Here is a 20,602-nt window from a genome sequence, read left to right as displayed (position 1 = left end):
AATGTCACATCAAGGTCCCCTGCACTTTGGGAATCTAGGGATCTTGTGGACAGCGATAGATTTCCCTTTGCCACACTAGGGACATGTCACAGATGATGAAGTCAGAGGCCCTGAGGAATATGGTATCCATGACCTGCTGAGTGTAGACCCTCACAATGCTTTGAGTAATGATGCACATGTCACCGGTGCCTGATTGAATGACCCACATGCATAAAACTTGAGGACTGTAGTTACCTTCATTGCCACCAACAATGCTCTGCGGGAGTTAGAACATGGCTGAAACTCCTCTTTTAACATTTCACAGAGGCATTACTATAGCATAACCTCCTTACACACAGCTCCATGGACATCATCTTGAAAGACAGCCTCACTCGTAGAGTCTCTGAGTGGGTTAAAGGTCCTCTGGTGAGTTTCTGGGCATGGTGCCTGACTTTTTGCTGTTGTTCCCTGCACTGACCTTCCATGCTGCTAGTAAATACCTAAACAGTGGGGTGCCCCGTGGAAAATGCATTTATTTTGCTTTTTCAGTCCCGTATGCCTCTTTAAATGCTTGTGGGGTTGTTGATGTCACCTAAATGGAAAAAAGTCTCACAGGTGTTTCTACAAAGAATCTCTGACAGCTAAAAATCTCCCTCTCTCTGAATCCAAGTCTAATTAAATATGCACAGACATTAAATGGCACCAAGACAGGCTCCTCATTTCAATTCCGACCGGCTTTAACTTTCTGTGGACAGTTTAGTTCAGAACTACTTTGCAAGTAGAGCAACTTCACATCATTCAGTGCATCTCAGTTTACATCCCACCTAATATTACTCTCCATAGACTTTAATGGAGTTAAAATTACCCCTATAATATCCAGCTCAGATCACAAGGGGTATTGTTATTTCCTGTCATCCACTCCCTCAGTTACACTATTGTATGATTAGATATTGGGCAGTATGGGTGCACCCCTGTATATAAGATACAGGCACCAATGTCACTGAAATTTAAAGACTATCTAATGGAGACCCCAAATTGATGACAGTACTTCACAGATGATTGTAGGAAAGGAGGTTGAGCCTCTGTCAGAGAGTTGGGGAAAGTGGTCGAAAGCTTGGTCAAAGAGATGGTCTTTAAAAAGGATTTGAAAGTTAGGGAAATTAAAGGGATCAGAGTTGGAGTTGTAGGCAGCAGCTCTAAAATGTCTGGAGGATGCGCTGCAATGAAGGACTGGAGGGGGATGGGGAATGTAAAAGAGGCAAAATTCAAAGGAGAATGAAAGGGTGATTTTAAACTTGTCCTTGACATGACAGAGGCAAAGACAAAGATTGTCATGGTCTCAGGGTAAGGTAAAGGTGTAGGCTGACAATGATTTAAATTTGGAAGTAAACAACCTTGGTAATAGATGGGACATGAGGCTTAAAACTCAGCTCTGGCTTGAGCAGGAATAGAGATACGTGTCGCCTGAGTGATCACCAGGAAGGGGTTTATTTTACAGATTGTTTGGTGCACAAGAATTTTTATTTGATCAGTCAATAATGAATTCTGTGTTTGTTATCTTTGCCTTAAAGATTGCACAATTTCCTGTTTTCAAGCCAAAAAATTCTGGCTGTAAGTATAATAACAGAACAGTGGGGAGTGAGACACAGACAACAACAGCATAACAGTGAAAGAGTAAAGAGCATTCTACAACAAAAGCACAATGAATGGCAAAGTTACTGTCACCATTGTCGCTCTCTTTGTACTGTATGCATCATCCACACAAGGTAAGTAATGAGTCAGAGAATCATGTTGTATCTTTAACTATCATGAGTCAACTTACTTTACTGCTCAGTTTGAAGCTTTATGTCAGGTTTCTCTTTACTACTCAGCATGGGAGCCTGGAGGTTGAGCTTAATAAGGTCGCATTTTAATGCTGCACATGTGTGTGTGTGTGTGTGTGTGTGTGTGTGTGTGTGTGTGTGTGTGTGTGTGTGTGTGTGTGTGTGTGTGTGTGTGTGTGTGTGTGTGTGTGTGTGTGTGTGTAATTCTAGGTGACATTTTGCTGCTCTCAGTGGATTGTAACGTGTTCCCTCTGAGGTGTGCACAACCTGGAAGGTTCTTCTGCAAGTTGCTCACAACTTGTCCTGTTTAAGATAATGTGCTTGCCTGGCTCACAAAAGAATTTAAATATACCATGCATTGAAATGAACAAGTCATACAAAACAACAAAAAAAAAATAGTGGGAACATTGGTGGGTGTGAGTGCAAATTCTCCTTGAGTGTGAGTACTGCTTACTACTTTCTGTCCCTTAGTCAACTTTGTATCACTGTCTTTTTAATCCCATGGGCTTTAATTTTGTTTTCAAACACTGTTTGAAAGTCCATTTCCACAATATGAGCTGCATGTTCCTTATCAACCCTTTCTATTACTTCATCGAACAACTTGATCAAGTTGGTCAAATGCAATTTGTCTTTAACAAATGCAACAACAATAACTTGCATTTATTTAGCACCTTGTCCAAAGGCAGTTCACAGGAGCGTTATCGAACAAAAAATTAGTGCTGAACAACATGAAGAGATATTGATCAAGACATAGATTATAGATCAAAAAGGTTGATTTTGAGGCAGAAAGAGAGCTAGAAAGCTAGAGAGGCAGGGAGGTTTAGGGAGGAAATCCCAGAACTTAGGGACTCAGCAGCTGAAGGCATGGCCACCAATGGTGAAGCAATCAAGAGGCCAGAATTGGAAGAGTGCATATATATTGGAGAGTTGTAGGGATGGAGGAGGTTACTGAGATTTCGGCGGCGATTGAACATTCGAGGACTTTGAAGGGGAAAGGGAGGTTGGAGATGGGGTGGTAGCTTTGCAAAGAAGGCGGGATCAAGGGTTAGTTTTTTGAGAAGTGAGGATGGCAGATATGAAGGAGAGGATCAACAGAACCTGAGGAGAGAGTACAGTGAATAATATCAGCTAACATGGGAGCCAGGAAGGGAAGCTGGGTGGTCAACTGTTTACTGGGAATAGGGCCCAGTATTCTTCTTAAACCTTTTTCACTGTAGGAGACTTTTCTCTTTTGGGGTTCTAGTGCCTTCAGTGGATTCAGAGGCTTGTGATAAAGAGATGGGAGCAGACAGGAGAGATCTTCTCAGTCCAGGAGCAAACAGACACTCTCAGTTCAAACTGTTTGTACAATTCAGAAAACTCAGGTTGCCAAGCAAGTTAGTCATGGGACTAGCAGGTTTGACCATGTCAAAGTCCTTCAGCACGTGCCATACCACTCCCTGTAGACTTCAGCAACTTCAAACAACTCCGGAAACTACCGAACCCTCCTACAGTTGCAGCAAGAGGCTGTAGAAATCAATCAGCAACTAATCTGTAAGTAGTGATGATCCCTTTAAGGAATGATGGTGGGGGTCCTACTTGCTGCTGAATGCATGTTCAACTGTGCATATTTAAGAGATGGTGTCAGCTGGTGTGTTGACTATCAAAATGGCTGCGCTGGCGTCAAATCAGTGTAACATGTTGATTGACATCACGATCTGCCTTATCTGCATACTTCCATTTGACTGTCCTTGCATCTGCGCTGACGCCCTCACCAAAATGGTGACTGGCACGGTTTGCATCAGATGTGTGCGTTCAATGTGTAGATACCATTTTGGAGTCAATACGGCACATTTAGAGCTAAAGAAAAATGGGTGCTACAAGTGCTGAATTTGTTGGCAAGAAGTATCTTAGAGCTCCCAACATGGCGGTTGTAGGGAAATCAAAGGGATAACAACCCAGTGAAAACTGACTGTGACAAGTACATATTTTTAAAAATATATTTCAAGAATAAATTCATTACATTTTTCTTAAATGAAAGTTTCTGAGTATTTAAGATGTTACTGCTGTTGTGAAAGTCCAGTGTGATAGCTGAAACCCTGATGCCACAGTTCTCCTGAAAAGCCTGCCAGATTAATCCTCGACGTCACCTGAACAGAACTGCTCCACAAAGATCCCAGTGACAGCCATCTACGCATATCTGGATGCCAGAATAAAGGAGCAGCTTGCAACATATCATATCTTATCCTTTTCCTTCAAGAATTAACAAGTATTGGGCCAAAGTTTTTTTTTGTTTTTTTATAAAGAGATCTCTGCAAAGAAAACTTATTTGTTTTTTCTTTAACTGGTGTGTGTATGTGCGCGCGCGCGCACATGTGTGTTGGGTTAATTTAGAAGGGAACTTTTGTATTTTAAGCTATGTGTTAATAAGCTTTGCATCTTTGTTTTGTTTTGTTTTAGAGATACAGCACTGAAACAGGCCCTTCGGCCCACCGAGTCTGTGCCGACCATCAACCACCCATTTATACTAATCCTACACTAATTCCATATTCCTACCACATCCCCACCTGTCCCTATATTTCCCTACCACCTACCTATACTAGGAGCAATTTATAATGGCCAATTTACCTATCAACCTGCAAGTCTTTTGGCATGTGGGAGGAAACCGGAGCACCCGGAGGAAACCCACGCAGACACAGGGAGAACTTGCAAACTCCACACAGGCAGTACCCAGAATTGAACCCGGGTCGCTGGAGCTGTGAGGCTGCAGTGCTAACCACTGCGCCACTGTGCCGCCCATCTTTATTGAATAAGTCTTGTTTTATAATAAATTAATAATTTTGTTGTTTATTAAAGAAATCTGGTTGGTGGATTTTATTCTGAAACTGAAATAAAATATATAATTGTCCGTATTGGTAACTGGGTAAAACATTTTAAATGTATGTTGTGACCCGTGGAGAAATGGAACTGGAGACAGTCAGTGCACTCCTCCAGCCTCGGTCGTAACACTGTATATAAGTTTTAAGTAGCTACCAGTAACACAAAATATCTTCAGCAAGACTCATGACATGTCTTCTCTGCTGACTGGAATGTCTATTTGAAATTAGTTTAATCTTATGACAATTGCTAGATAGTGCAAGTTCACAGCACAAAATCACTTCTGGCTCAACACAATCAAACAGGAGTTTCCAGGGGCCACCCTTGTATATTCACTGCTGATCATCTAACCATACTATTGGCAGTAGCTGGGGACCAAACCATTATATTAGACACAGTAGGAGATTCATGTCCTGGGGAGAACCTTTTACAAAAGCAACAAGGGTGTATACATTCAAAGGACATTACATATTCCCAAAAATAAAATAAATAGATAATACGTGAAACCAAATTACTTATTACAATGGTTAAGGTTCTGTAATATTTTCTTTGTACAGGTACATCGGTTATAAGGACAATAGAGCACCCACGCTGTCAGTGCATCAATAAATCTTCTAATTTCATCTCTCCGAAGCTAATGAGGGATATTGACATTTTTCCAAGTAGTCCCCATTGTCCAAATGTAGAAGTGATGTAAGTCTTATTGCAAATCTAACTGTTGTTTATATAGTAGTATTTATAAATTATTAGTATGTTTATTTTACCATTGTTCTTGGGAACTCCAAGGCATAAGCAATACAGTGGGTCATTGGGTGGGGAATGGGAGAGAATCTAGGGAACATCAAGAGAGGAAAGGAAAACAGGACAGGAGAGCATAACAATTAGAAATTAGAAAGCTCTCAAAGCAGGAAGTAAAGCTCTTGTTGGAATCTGTTTGATACCAATTGGGAACTGGGAATGGGAAAATCGTGAGTCTGGAATGAGCAATGTTACTGGATTAAAGCCAAGAATGGAAGTTTTCCCGGGGCCGAGTTAGGTACTAAAAGTGGAGACAGGAACTGGGCAGAGTGGTGTGGCTGGTATTGAAACTGATGTTCTCTGGACTGTTGCCATTGTTGTACAATATGACATGTAGCAAGTTCCCTTCCCCACTGACATAAAAGAAAAATACTGCATATTTTGGACATCTGAAATCAATGCTGGAAATACTCAGCAGGTCAGGCAGCATCTGTTAACATTTTAGGTCAATGACCTTCCATCGTAATTGAAAAAGGATTGGTTATCATTTCAATTCTCCGCCTCACTCTGATCTCTCTGTCCTCTCTGTCCTTAGCCTTTTAAACTGTTCAAATGCACCTCAACAGACGCTCTCTGAACAGCACCTCAGCTTTCGATTAGGCATGTGACCAGCCTTCTGGACTCAACATTGAATTCAACTATTTTAGATTATAACCACTGCTCCCATTTTATGGAACAGCAGCTGTTGATATGGTTCTGCTATTGCCATTTACACTTCCTCTGGACCCATCTTTTGAGTCTTTACTTGTCCCATTACCACCCACTTTTGCTTTGCACCATCATCCCATTTGATCACAGACCTTTCCTTTTGTTCTTTTCTTCCCCTCCTACCTTTCCCTAACTCTGTATTTGCTGAAAACCTGTTATATCTCTAATATTTTTCAGTTCTGATGAAAGATCATCAGCCTGAAATGTTAACTTTGTTTCTTTCTCCACTGCCTGACCTGCTGAGGATTTCCAGCATTTTTTCTTCATATTCCCTTACCCACTTGCTATTTGCTTGGCTGATCAAACAGCAGCAACAGAAAAAAACATACAGACAACTTGGATACAAAGATGTATCTACAGAGATAGATTTTATATACAGTGTGGGTAGATAATTGAAAATTTGAAATAATTGTACAATTCTTTTCAGAGTCACACTCAAAGACAAATCGAAAAAAGTTTGTCTGGACCCCAATGCCATCTGGGTGAAGAAACTGATTGACAAGGTTTTGCAGGAAAATTAGTAGAATTTTATGAGTAAGTTCTCATTTTTGTATGGTTAATGACAGCAGGGATAAAGAAATTGTTTCTCGTGGGTACGTATGGCAAAAGGCAGTGATGATATATGGAAACATAGGGCTGAATTTTCCCGCAGGCTTCGGGATCCCAACATCGGGACCAAATGGGGTCCCAGACCCATACTTGCCAGAAGCGATACTGGCACAGCGATATTCCCAGAGGTGGCATCCTAATTGGCTGCCTCCGAGCTTGCCGTCCTATTAATAACGCTGGCAGGCCCTCGATGCTGCCAGCCTAATCAGCTCTGAAGCCTTGGCAACCTTACCGAGAGAAGTGGGCACTGCTGAGGCAGCAAAGAGAATGCGAGAGTGCCTCAACATAGAGGAGCCTCAGAGACCAAAAAATAAATAAATATTTAAGAGGGGACGAGCAGGCAGGCCCTTGCGATTAGAGGGGACACCCTTCCGGTGTCAGCAATGGGGCTGTGGTGGATGTCTTTCCTGCCGGTGGCTCCCCCTTTGGGGGATGGAGCCTCTGGCTCCGAAGGCCCCCTGCCCCGGACTGCCACAGGGAGGCCACCTTCAATGAGCTGGAAAACTCCGCACATGGCCGGGGGGGCGGGGGTGCACTCCACCACTGGCAAAATGTCAGCGAGTGCAATAAATCACCCCTAATTGGGACCTTAATGACTTCAATTTGCTGCTCGCCTCCATTGAGTGGGAAGCTTATCCGCCTGCCAGCCCACCCTGGGAAATTTCCTGGTGGCGGGAATGAATCAGGGAACCGTCCTGACGCAGCTCACCGCTATTTTACCGCTCCCGCCACCCCCACCTCCTAGCCTGCCACATCAGGAATGGGAAAATTCAGTCCTATAGGGTGGAATTTTATCTGGCTGTTGAAAGCATTTGGAGAGTTTGCAATGCAAGGGACTCGGTTTCATTTTGCTGAGGACGTTTGGGGAGATAAGGGCTGACATTGACCTTGAAAGCTGTGTCCTTACACAGGAACATGGGCTCCACATACTCTGAGGTGAGATGGTTCACTGAGGAGGAGCTGCAGTGCTCTTGCAGGTCAGCCTCCACTGCAGCAGGGGCATCAAGCACCACAGGACCAGCAGCTGCAAAATGCAGCTCAGGGACAGGCATCAAGACACCGCAAAGGGAATGGCCAAGTGACTACACCCAGAGACATGAAGGCACTCATGTCCGAGATGGGCTCCTACATCTTCAGTTCAAGGTACTGCACTACCTCTGGGAATTCTGACAGATGACCACACATTTCCCTTTGCTGCTGCACAAGTACCCACTTAGTGTTTGACCCCCAAGGGTCAGCATCTGCATCTAGCTGAGCTAGCTGGATACTTCCTCAGGTCTTCGATGGAAACTCTCCATAGTCTCTGCCTCCAGCATCTGCTCCTGCTCACATGTGAAGTCCTCCTGACCTTGTGCCATGCTTTCTATCTGTGATGCCGAATGCACCAAGGTCTATATATCTGCGCTGGTGGAGGGGTGCATGAGACAAGTGATGGTGCTTCTTCAGAGTGCTGTTCCTCCTTTGAGGACTGAGATGCCTCCCCCATCATCTCTTGCTGCGCCTCTGGCAATACCCCTGCAAGAGAGAAAAGATAATCATCAGTGACAGAGAGATGAGGCCCTTGCATTTTGCTGATGATTATATTTCTCTCATTAATGTACAGGACTCCATATCGGTCACATGTTGGAGACAGTTGCAAGTGTCATATGTAATGCTTTCACCCATTCTCTCCGGCACCCCATCACTTCATCGGCCACAGCAGCCAGCCTGCCAATTTCCCGCCCATCCTCCTCCAGTAGCATCAGCATGGCCAAGGATGCCACTCCACACCAGCTTCTGCACCTCTCCCAGGAGCTGTCTGTTCTCTTTTCCTTCAATGGGAAAACATAGAAACATAGAAAATAGGAGCAGGAGTAGGCCATTTGGCCCTTTGAGTCTGCTCCGCCATTCATTATGATCATGGCTGATCATCCAACTCAGTAGGCTGTTCCCGCTTTCTCCCCATACCCTTTGATCCCTTTAGACCCAAGAGCTATATCTAACTCCTTTTTGAAAAAATACAATGTTTTAGCCTCAACTGCTTTTCGTGTTAGCGAATTCCACAGGTTCACCACTCTCTGGGTGAAGAAATTTCCCCTTCTGCAATTCATCTTCCTCCTCCTTCTGCTTCTGCAGCTTTGCTGTCCAAAGTGTACAGTTTCACCACTGTGCTTGCTGCTGTGTCCCTTTAATACTGTAACTTCAGTCAGGCTCCTGATTGCGCCTCCCACTCACTTCTCCTAATCAGACACCAAACCCGGAAGTACCCTCTTAATTGGCTGGCCCCTGGAAATTCTCCTGGAAAGGCTGCTACTAACAGGGCCTGGTTACTGACCCGGATATGGTCCCAATGCTCCGTCAGATTCTACGTGCATAAGATTCCACCCATAGGAACAGTACACAGAGACAGCGAGCAAAACTGCATCTGTAATGGGTTTCTCTGTCCTCAGGGGTTCCCACTCAAGTCACTCTGGAGTTGTCACACACTCCATGTTGCTCTGCAGGATTCCAACACCCATCTTGCATTCTTTTACAGATGTCAGATCAGCACTAGTGCATATTCTTTGTCATTACAATCGCAAAGGACTATATTCAGAGTTTCTGATGATTAATCAGTTCAGCTCAGTGCACAGCCTCTATAAGGCATGAATCAATGGAATCTATAGCAGTTGCCCCTTGCTCCCCCATTCATCTTGTAATGCTCCTTTGTCCCTTGTCCCTTGCTCCTGCTCATCTGTGTTCTGTACATCATCAGGTGCTCCATTCTGCCTCGCCCTAGTTGATCTCCCAACATGGATGTAAGTCTGTTGGTGCTTGTGGGGTCAAGACTGTTTAATGGATAATGGTATGTTGGTGCAGCTTCCTGTTCCCCTCTAGTGTTTGCTTTGGAATCATGGGAGCATCCTACCTAAAGTAGGATGGGGACTGTAGCACATGGACAAGCAGTAGCAAGACCAATGGGGTGCCATCTTGCTGATGGGCAGATATATCTCGCTATTCTTCAGTGATTGACTTCAAACATGAAAAGTTGAAGTTGACCTTGTTTTGTTGAGCTGCCACCAGCCCACCAAGCTCTGTTTTGCCTACTTCATTTATCACCCGACAGCAAAACTTGGCAAAGCCTACCCCTCACAATGAGTGTGGTGTTACAGTTTGGCTGGTCTATCACCACTATGAGTTCTCTTTCTAAAGCAGTGGAATGGTTACTGTTTGATTTACAGAACAAATAACATCAACATGTGACACAAAGGACATCCCAACAACTAGGCTATCTTTTAACAGGTATGAAAGAATGAGGACCAAGTAAGTAAGTAGTTTGAGAAGTCACGGTGAGGAAGTGAGAACACATGTAACAGTTATGTGAGGTGAGGCTTTTGTTGACTCCCATCTATCAATGCTTCTTTGTAACTTTCTGCTCCCATCTATAGTATTTACTGGGCCACCTAACTTGGTGTCATCAGCAAACTTGGTTGTATGTTTCCCTATTCCCTCATCTAAGTCATTTAAAAATACAGTGAAAAGCTGAGGCGCCCTTTGGGAGGGGAACAAAAAACCACTAAACACCTCCTGCCGATTTGAGTGCATAACGATTATCCCCACTCTCTGTCTCCTACCTCTGAGCCAAAATCCTACCCATGTGAAAAGATTGCCTCTAATTTCATGTGCTTGCCTTTTTGTTAACAGTCCCTTTTGTGCAACCTTATCAAATGCCTTCTGGAAGTTCATATAACTAATATCCACAGACTATTCCTCATCTACCACAATTCCACAGCTTACACAGTTCTATTTGTACAAGGTGCTTATTCACATTATTTAAAATTACCCAACACATGGAGTCCTTTGGGGTCAGTCAGTCACTTCGGTAGTGCAGGAGTCCAGTTCAAGTGAGTACTGCCTCCATGGAGTATAAACACGGGGAATTTGTTGAGTGAGAAAATTTTAAGGATTGATCACGTTCTAAAATTTAGTTAAGTTTTGCATTTAGCATTAAACTTAACTTTGACCTTAACTTGTAACTTTTTTCATGGTATTAGCCAATTGTAAACAAGCTATCTGCTAGTTGCAGTTGCATATTTAATTAATTGGGTGGCTAGTTAGAACTAGTAATTACTGTCAGCAGAGGCTGATTCAGATGTTTGAATTTTTTGCCAGTACGAATACAGGAGGCTTCTGCTAATGCACAAAGTAAGCAGCACAAAGTCCAATGATGTATTTCTTCTACAGCGTATTAAACTTGGGAAATTTGGTGCAGTGAGGGAAGAGATGCTGTTCTGATATATATGGGACCAATTTAGAATCCAGCATTGGATGACCAAGAAACTGATAAAGAAAGGGAAAAGAGAATATGAATGCAAGCTAGCGAGGAACCAAAAGGCAGACAGTAAAAGCTTCTTTAGATATGTGAAAAGGAAACGATTAGCAAGGAGAAATGTGGGTCCATTTCAGGCGGAGGCAGGCAAATTTATAATGGAGAATAGGGAAATGGCAGAGAAACTAAACAACTACTCAGAGCATGGATCGGTACATGGGATTGTGATATTATAGCTATTATGGAAACGTGGTTGAGGGAGGGGCAGGACTGGCAGCTCAATGTTCCGGGGTACCGATCCTTCCGGCGTGACAGAGGTGGAGGTAAGAGAGGAGGGGGAGTTGCTCTATTGATTAGGGAGGACATCATGGCAGTACGTAGAGAGGATATCCCGGGGGTCCAGCGAGGCCATATGGGTAGAACTTAGAAATAAGAAAGGGGTGATCACTTTGATGGGATTATACTTTAGACCTCCCAATAATCAGAGGGAATTGGAGGAGCATATATGTAGGGAAATCACAGATAGGTGTAGGAATTATAGGGTTGTAATAGTAGGTGATTTTAACTTCCCTAATATTGACTGGGACTGCTTTAGTGCTAAGGGATTAGATAGGGAAGAATTTGTTAAGTGTGTCCAGGATAGTTTTCTGAAGCAGTATGTGGATGGCCCTACTGGAGAAGGGATTACACTCGACCTCCTCTTAGGAAATGAGGATGGGCAGGTGGTTGATGTGTCAGTGGGGGAGCACTTTGGGACCAGTGACCATAACTCTATTAGCTTCAAGATAGTTATGGAAAAGGATAGGACTGGTCCTCAAGTTGAAGTCCTAAATTGGGGGAAGGCTAATTTCGATGGCATCAGACAGAAACTCTCAAAAGTTGAATGGGAGAGGCTGTTTACAGGTAAAGGGACGTCTGGCAAGTGGGAGGCTTTTAAAAGTGAGATAGGAATAGTTCAGGGCCGGCAGGTTCCTGTTAGATGGAAGGGCAAGGCTGGCAAGTTTAGGGAACCTTGGTTGACGAGGGATATTGAGGGTCTGGTCAGGACAAAGAAGGAGGCATATGTCAGGTATAGGCAGCTGGGATCGAGTGAGTCCCTCGAGGAGTATAGAGGATGTAGGATTACACTTAAAAAGGAAATTAGGAGGGTGAAAAGGAGCAAAGAGATTTCCCTGGCAGATAAGATAAAGGAGAATCCTAAGAGATTCTATAAGTATATTAAGAGTAAAAGGGTAGCTAGGGAGAGAGTAGGCCCCCTTAAGGATCAGTGTGGCAATCTATGTGTGGAGCCACGGGAAATGGGCAAGGTCTTACATAAATATTTCTCGTCCGTATTTACTGTGGAGAAGGTCATGGAAGCTATTTATTTAGAGATACAGCACTGAAACAGGCCCTTCGGCCCACCGAGTCTGTGCCGACCATCAACCAGCTAGTGAGTTCAAGGGAGGGAACAGCGATATACTGGAGCATATCAACATTACAAAGGAGGAGGTGTTGGAGGTTTTGAAGGTGGATAAATCCCCAAGGCCTGACCAGGTGTATCCTAGGATGCTATGGGAAGCAAGGGAGGAGATTGCTGGGGCCCTGGCAGAGATTTTTGTATCATCGTCAGCCACGGGTGAGGTACTGGAAGTCTGGAGGATAGCTAATGTTGTGCCTTTATTTAAGAAGGGCAGCAGGGATAAGCCAGGGAACTACAGACCGGTGAGCCTTACATCAGTGGTGGGAAAGTTTTTGGAAGGGATTCTGAGAGACAGGATTTATATGCATCTGGAAAGGCATGGTCTGATTAGGGATAGTCAGCATGGCTTCGTGCATGGGAAATCATGTCTCACGAATTTGATTGAGTTTTTCGAGGAGGTGACCAAGAGGATTGACAAGGGCAGGACGGTGGACGTTGTCTACATGGACTTTAGCAAAGCCTTTGACAAGGTCCCGCATGGTAGGCTGGTCCGGAAGGTTCGAACACATGGGATCCAGGGTGAGCAAGCAAATTGGATACAAAATTGGCTTGGTGATAGGAGGTAGTGGAGGGTTGTTTTTCAGATTGGAGGCCGGTGACCAGTGGTGTGCCGCAGGGATCGGTGCTGGGCCCTCTGTTGTTTGTCATATATATTAATGACTTGGATGTGAATGTAGGGGGCATGATTAGTAAGTTTGCAGATGACACCAGAATTGGTGGTCTCGTGGACAGTGAAGAAGGTTGTCTAAGGTTACAACAGGATATAGATCAACTGGGAAAGTGGGAAGGGAGTGGCAAATGGAATTTAATGCAGACAAGTGTGAAGTGATGCATTTTGGGAAGTTAAACCAGGGCAGGACATATACAGTGAATGGCAGGGCCCTGGGGAGTGTTGTTGAGCAGAGAAACATTGGGGTACAAGTATATAGTTCCCTGAAAGTGGCAACACAAGTAGACAGGGTGGTGAAGAAGGCGTATGGTATGCTTGCCTTCATCAGCCGAGGCATTGAGTACAAGAGTTGGGACGTCATGTTACAGTTGTACATAACATTGGTTAGGCCGCATTTGGAGTACTGTGTGCAGTTCTGGTCACCGCACTACAGGAAAGATGTGATTAAGCTAGAGAGGGTGCAGAAAAGATTCACAAGGATGTTGCCTGGTTTGGAAGGCTTGAGTTATAAAGAGAGATTGGATAGGCTGGGTCTGTTTTCCCTGGAGTAAAGGAGGCTGAGAGGGGACTTGATAGAGATATATAAAACTATGAGAGGCATAGATAGGGTAGATAGCCAGAGTCTGTTTCCCATGGTAGGGGTGACTAAAACTAGAGGGCATAGATTTAAGGTGAGAGGGAGGAGGTTTAAAGGGGATCAAAGGGGTAAATCTTTCACACGAAGAACAGTGGGTATCTGGAATGAGCTGCCTGAGGAGGTGGTGGAGGCAGGAACAGTAGCGACATTTAAGAGGCATCTGGACAGATATTTGAATGAGCAAAGCATAGAGGGATATGGAATTAATGCAGGCAGGGATTAGTATAGAGATGCATTATGGTCGGTATGGACGCGCTGGGCCGAAGGGCCTGTTTCAATGCTGTACGACTCTGTGACTCTATGTCTTTGGCCAGAATTTTACGTTGGGCAGGAGGTCCTGTCCACTGGCTGAAAAATCAGTGGTGAGCATGCCTCCGCTGGGCCTGGGGAGACAGGTAGGGATTTTTCGTTACCTTGCCCCTTAATTGGTCTTGGGCGGGAGTTGCACCTCCTTGAACAGGAAGTCTCGCCTAATGGAGGATTAGTATAAATGGGTGGTTGATGTTCAGCACAGACACGGTGGGCCGAAGGACCTGTTTCAGTGCTGTATCTCTAAATCAAAACTAAACTAAACTAAAATGCTATAGATTCTGGAAAGGTTCCTGCAGACTGGAATAACCAGCAGACAGATTAACTTCACTGTTTAAGAAAGGAGGGAGAGAGAAAATGGGGAACTACAGACCTGTTAGTTTGGTATCCGCAGTAAGGAAAATATTATAATCTATTATAAAGAATGTGATAACTGGACATTTCGAAAATAATGATAGAATTGGGCAGAGTCAACATGGATTTATGAAAGGGAAACCTGTTGGAGTTTTTTGAGGATGTTATTTGTAGCATAGATAAAAGAACCAGTGGATGTGGGGTATTTGGATTTTCAGAAGGCTTTTGATAAGATCAAAGGAGGTTAGTCAGCAAAATTATTGCACATGGGATTGGGGGTATTAAACTGGTATAGATCGAGAATTGGTTGACAGAAAATAGAGAGTAGGAATAAACAGGTCATTCTCACGTTGGCAGGCTGTAACAAGTGGGGTACAGCAAGGATCAGTGCTGGGACCACAGACTGGATTTGGGAACCAAATGTAATTTTTCCAAATTTGCTGATGACACAAAACTGGGTGAGAATGTCACTTGTGAGGATGATGCAAGGAGGCTTCAACGGGATTTGGCAGGCTAAGTGAATGGGAAAGAACATGGCAGATGGAATATAATGTGTATGACTGTGAAGTTATCCACTTTGGTAGAAAAAACAGAAAGACAGAGTATTTCTTAAATGGTGAGAGGTTGGGAAGTGTTGATGTCAAAAAGGACCTGGGTGTCCTTGTTCATGAGTCACTAAAAGCCAGCATGCAGGTGCAGCAAGCTATAAGGAAGGCAAATGGTATGTTGGCCTTCATAGAAAGAGGTTTTGAGTACAGGAGTACTCTGCCTGTGGGATGGTCATCTCCTGGAACATATGATGCAGGAAACCGTCAGCCTCCCTGATGCTCAAAAACCCTGCTGCAATTATATAGTCTTGGTGAGACTGCCCCTGGAGTATTGTGTACAGTTTTGGTCTCTTCATCTAAGGAAGGATATACTTGCCATCGAGGAAGTGCAACAGGCATTCACCAGACTAATCCCTGGGATGGCAGGATTATCTTATGAGGAGAGATTGAGGAAACTGGGCTTTTATTCTCTAGAGTTTCTAAGAATGAGTGGTGATCTCATTGAAACTTACAAAATAACAGGGTAGATGTAGATAGGATGTTTCCCTGGCTGGTGAGTCTAGAACCAGGGGACATAGTCTCAGAATCAGGGATAGGCCATTTAAGACTGAGATGAGGAGGAATTTCTTCACTCAGAGGGTGGTAAATCTTTGGAATTCTCTACCCTAGAGGACTGTGGAAGCTCAATATTCAGCATGTTCAAGACAGAAATCAATGGCTATCTGGATATTAATGACATCAAGGAATATGGGGATAGTGCGGAAAAGTTACTTTGAGATAGATGATCCGCCACAATCTAATTGAATGGTGAAGCAGGCTCGATGGGCTGAATGGCCTACTCCTACTCCTATGTTACTAAAAACCAGGAGTGGTCTCAGACAGGGGCTGTGAGACAACAAGACCTGAGAGCTGAGGTCTAGCGGCATTAATTAAAATTAATAGTTTAAACAAAGTGCTAACTAGGTTATAAATGAAGTAATACAGTTTTTTTTTAGATTATGGATGGACAGCTGACACCTGTTGCTTGTAATTGCAGCGCCATATGGGAACTTCAGGACACTTTATGTGTCTTGGCGGACCACATGTGTAGGAAGTGTCTCCAGCTGTTTGAGCTTCAGCTCAGGGTTTTCGAGCTTGAGGAGTAACTGGACTCACTGTGGAACAGCAGGGAAGCTGAGAGTTTCCTGCATCATATGTTCCAGGAGATGTCCACCCAACAGGCAGAGAGAGTTCAAGGTACTAGATGGCTGGCCATCTGTAACAGTAGGATGAGGCAAGAAGTGCAGGAGTCTTCGGAGTGTATGCCACTTTCAAATTGGTACTCTGCATTGGGGAGTCCTGGGAGTGATGATACCTTGAAGGAGTGAAGTCCAGACCATGACACCAATGGGCAAGGGACAGAATGGGGCAGCGGGGTGGTGGGAACAGCAAGAGAGGATGAGAACATAGAGAGGGCAGGTATTAAGCTCCGATGGTCAGATTTTCTGGAGTTAGGGAGGAAGTTAAAAGATAGGATCTCAAAGATAGTAATCGCTGGATTACTCCCAGTGCCACATGCTAACGAGAATAGAAATAGGAAGATAGGGAGGATTAGTGCATGGCTTGAGGCATGGTGCAGGAGGGATGGTTTCAGATTCTTGGGGCACTGGGACAAGTTCTGTGGCAGGAGGCACCTATTTAAAAGGGACAGGCTGCAGCTCAACAAGACTGGGCCCATAGTCCTCATGGGGAGGTTCATGAGTGTGGTTGGGGAGGGTTTAAACTAAATTGGCAGAGGGATGAGCACCAGCAGAAAGAAGTAGAAAAGAGGAATAAGGTGCACAAAGGAGTGAGGGTGTTGGATAGTACTAGAGAAGGAACTAGTAGCATATTAGATAGTAGCAGACGAAGAAGGAATACGAGGAATACAAAGACCAGTTTAGAATGCATGCAAGTAAACCCACAAAGTGTGGTGAATACGTTTGGTGAGCTACAAGCAAAAATATTGTGTGAAAATATGATATAGTGACAATAATGGAAACATGGCTTAAAAATGGTGAGGACTGGGCGTTTAATATTGACAGATAAAACATGTTCAGAATAGATAGGGAAGGAAAAACATAAGGTGTGTGGCAGTATTAATTTGGGTAGACATTGCAGTGTTGGAAAGATGGATGTCCTTGAGGGGGCAGGACAGTATCCATTTAGTTAGAGTTGAGAAGCAAAAAGGGGTGATCTCACTACTGGGGGTATTCTTTGGTCTCCAAATAGTGAAAGAGAGAGATAGAGAAGCAAATCTGCAAGGAAATCAGTGAGGTGTGCAAGAACTATAGAGTGGTGATACTGGGGGACTTTCGTTACCCAAATATTAATTTCGATAAAATTAGAATAAAGGGCAAGGAGGGGGAGAAACTTCAGAAATGTGTTCAGGAAAATTTCCCTGAGCAGCATGTTCTTGGTCTCACTAGAAAGGAGGCATTGTTCGTTCTGATGCTGGGAAATGAGGTGGGCCAAGTGGGCCAAAGTCGAATTTTACGCCCCCCCAAACAAGCGGGCTGGTGGTGGGGTGGGGGGGGGGGGGGGGGGGGCGTAAAATTGAGTTGGAGGTGGGGGGGCCATTCCTGACCCCTTCCCACCCCCCCCAACACTGCAATTTTATGTGGGGCGGCGGCGGCAAGAAACGGCCCGTCCACCCCAGGCTAATCAAGGCCCTTAAGGAACAAATTAACTGGCACTTAAGGGCCTCTGCCCACAACTGCGGGTATTTTACCCTTGGCTGGCAGGTGGCTGAGCTGGTGGGTGGCCCTCCTGATCAGGCACCCTGTGCCCCTCGAAGGGCCACCCCCGAAGTCCCAACTGCCCCCAACGCACAACACTCCCCCTGCTCCCCTACTGACTCCCTTTGTCTCGCCAGGGCCCAACTGATTGTCCCCAGCGAGGCCCTAAAAACTTACCTCCTTTCCCGGGCTGTCCTTCCTCTTCCTCCTGAAGCTGGGTGTAGTCTCAGCAGTGGCCACCACTCCTGGTGGCGCTGCTGGGACTCAGCTGCCGGCCCACTGATTTGCTGGCAGCTACATTAGATGGGACTTCTTGTCTCAAGGAGGTGTAAGTCCCTCGCAAGAAAAATCCCTGTCTGGCTCCCCAGGCTCGGCGGAGGTGGGCTCGCCACTGACTTTTCGGCCGGTGGACGGGGCCTCCCACCCAATGGAAAATTCCAGCCCAAGCGTCTGTGGGGGAACACCTGGTTGAAAATGATCATTGTATCATATGCTTTAGATTTGTAATGCATAAGAGCAAGGAACAATCTAAAGTAGAACTTCTAAATTGGAAGAGGGCTAACTTCAAAGGGATGAGAGGGGATCTAGCCAGGGTAAAATGGAACCAAGGACTGACAGGAAAAACTGTGACGGAACAATGGGTGATCTTCAAGGCAGAAATGTTTCAGCTATAGGTTAGGAGCATTCCAACCTTAAGAAAAGTAAGAGCACCAAAGCCATGATGGTGAGGGAGATAGAAAATATGATGAAAAATAAAAAAAAGATGTATGATGCATGTCCCGTGAATTCTTCAAGCAAGGACCAGGCCAAATGCAATAATTTGAGAGGGCAAGTGAAGAGGCTTAGAAGTGTAGGGCAAGGCTAGAAAACATAATCATTATTTTGCAACAGTGTTTACTAAGGAAGAGGATGCTGACAAAATATCGGTGGAAGCGGAGATGGTAGAGGTAATGGATAGAGAAAAAATTGAGAGGCAAAATGTACTGGAAAGGCTAGTTATGCTTAGAATGGATAAGTCGCCTGCATCTCAGATTGCAAAGGGAAGTGGGGATGTAGATAGTGGAAGGGCTTTGTCATGACCTTCTAATTGTCCCTTGATATGTGGAAGTGCCAGAGAATTGGAAAGATACAGATGTGAAACCTTTGTACAAGAAAGGGTGCAAGGACATTTCTAGTAACTACAGGCTGATCAGTTTAACGTCAGTGGTGGGTATAGTTTTAGAAACAATAATGAGGGGAAAAATAGCATGTATCTGGAGAGGTTTGAGTTAATTAATAAGAGCCAATGTTGAGTAAAAGGCAGATCGTGCTTGACTAATCTAATTGAATTTTTTGATGAAGTAACAGAGAAGGTTGATGAAGGGAATGCAGTGGATGATGTCTATATGGATTTTAAGAAAGCATTCACAAAGTACCACATAAAAGGTTGGTTGACAAAATTGAGGCTCATGGAATAGGAGGGTCAGTGTCAGTTTGGATAAAAAATTGGCTTAAGGACAGAAAAAAGTCATGATAAATGGTTGTTTTCCAGACTGGAGGATGGTAGACAGTGGTGTTCCCAAAGGTCCAGTGCTAGGACCACTGCTTTTTCTCATATATATAAATGACTTGGATTTTGGAATACAGAGTAAAATTTCAATATTTGCCAATGATTCCAAATTGAAGGTGTGTCAAACAGTGAGGATGATACCAATCACCTGGAACAGACCATAGATAGGCTAGCAGAATAGGTAGACAAGTGGCAGATGGAATTTAATACAGAGAAGTGTGAGGTGATGCATTTTGGCAGAAGGGATAGAGAAAGGCAATATAGACTTAATGGCATAGGCCTAAAGAGTGTACAGGGACTGAGTGAATAGATCTTTGAAGGTGGCAGGACATTGAGAAAGTAGTCAGCAAAGCATATGGGATCTTGGGCTTCCTAAATAGAGGCATTGAGTGCAAAAGCAGGAAAGTTACACTGAACCTTTATAAAACTCTGGTTAGGGCACAACTAGAGTATTGCATCCGGGTCCGGTCACCACACTTTAGGAAGGATGTGAAATCCTTGAGAGGGTGCAGAGGAGATTTACCAGAATTATTCCAGGGGTGAGGGAATTTAGCTACAAGGTTAGGTTGAAGAAGCTGTGGTTGTTCTCATTGGAGCAAAAGTGGTTGAGGGGAGATTAGATAGAGGTGTATAAGATTATGACATGTTTAGATAAGGTAGACAATGAATAGCTTTTCCCAATAGTTGATGGTAGAAGGACGAAGGTAAGTCATGGCAGAAGAGCTCAGCCCCGTGATATGTTCCTCCTGCCCTATGTGGGAAATCAGGGATGCTTCCAGTGTCCCTGATGACCATGTGTGCAGTAAGTGTATCCATCGGCAGCTACTGGCTACCCGCATTATGGAGCTGGAGCTGCAGGTGGATTCACTGTGGAGCATCCGCGATGCTGAGGATGTCATGGATAGCACGTTTAGTGAGGTGGTCACACTGCAGGTAATGGCTGCACAGGCAGAAAAGCGATGGGAGACCACCAGATGGAGTAGTAGGTGCAGGCAGGAAGTGCAGGAGTCCCCTGTGGCCATCCCCCCCTCAAACAGATATACCGCTTTGGATACTGTTGGTGGGGGATGACCTCCCGGGTGAAAGCAGCAACAGCCAAGTTTGTGGCACCACGGAGGGCTCTGCTGCACAGCAGGGGAGGAAAAGGGGTGGAAGAGCTATAGTGGTTGGGGATTCTATCGTAAGGGGTGCAGATAGGTGTTTCTGTGGCCGCAAACAAGACTCCAGGATGGTATGTTGCCTCCCTGGTGTTAGGG

At 44.6% G+C, this 20,602-nt stretch overlaps 1 protein-coding gene across 2 annotated transcripts in view; it reads left to right on the top strand.

The window, feature by feature from the left end:
• The first annotated feature begins 1,590 nt into the window (after positions 1-1,590).
• Positions 1,591-20,602, top strand: part of LOC137375395 (interleukin-8-like) — a 32,905-nt gene continuing 13,893 nt past the window's right edge. Inside the window, exons 1-4 of one of the 2 annotated variants that reach the window (XR_010975996.1) lie at positions 1,591-1,745; positions 5,216-5,351; positions 6,592-6,698; positions 9,974-10,034. Coding sequence is in view for 1 of the 2 variants with exons in the window: in XM_068042555.1 (XP_067898656.1) it covers positions 1,682-1,745; positions 5,216-5,351; positions 6,592-6,685 (294 nt within the window). In the remaining variant the exon portion in view is untranslated. The remainder of the gene's footprint in view (positions 1,746-5,215; positions 5,352-6,591; positions 6,699-9,973; positions 10,035-20,602) is intronic. The other variant, XM_068042555.1, reaches the window with a different exon arrangement.

This window comes from Heterodontus francisci, chromosome 1 (genome assembly GCF_036365525.1).
Source record: "Heterodontus francisci isolate sHetFra1 chromosome 1, sHetFra1.hap1, whole genome shotgun sequence".
NCBI lineage: Eukaryota > Metazoa > Chordata > Chondrichthyes > Heterodontiformes > Heterodontidae > Heterodontus > Heterodontus francisci.
Note: the sequence above shows the minus strand (reverse complement) of the source record. Positions and strands in the feature narration are given on the sequence as shown.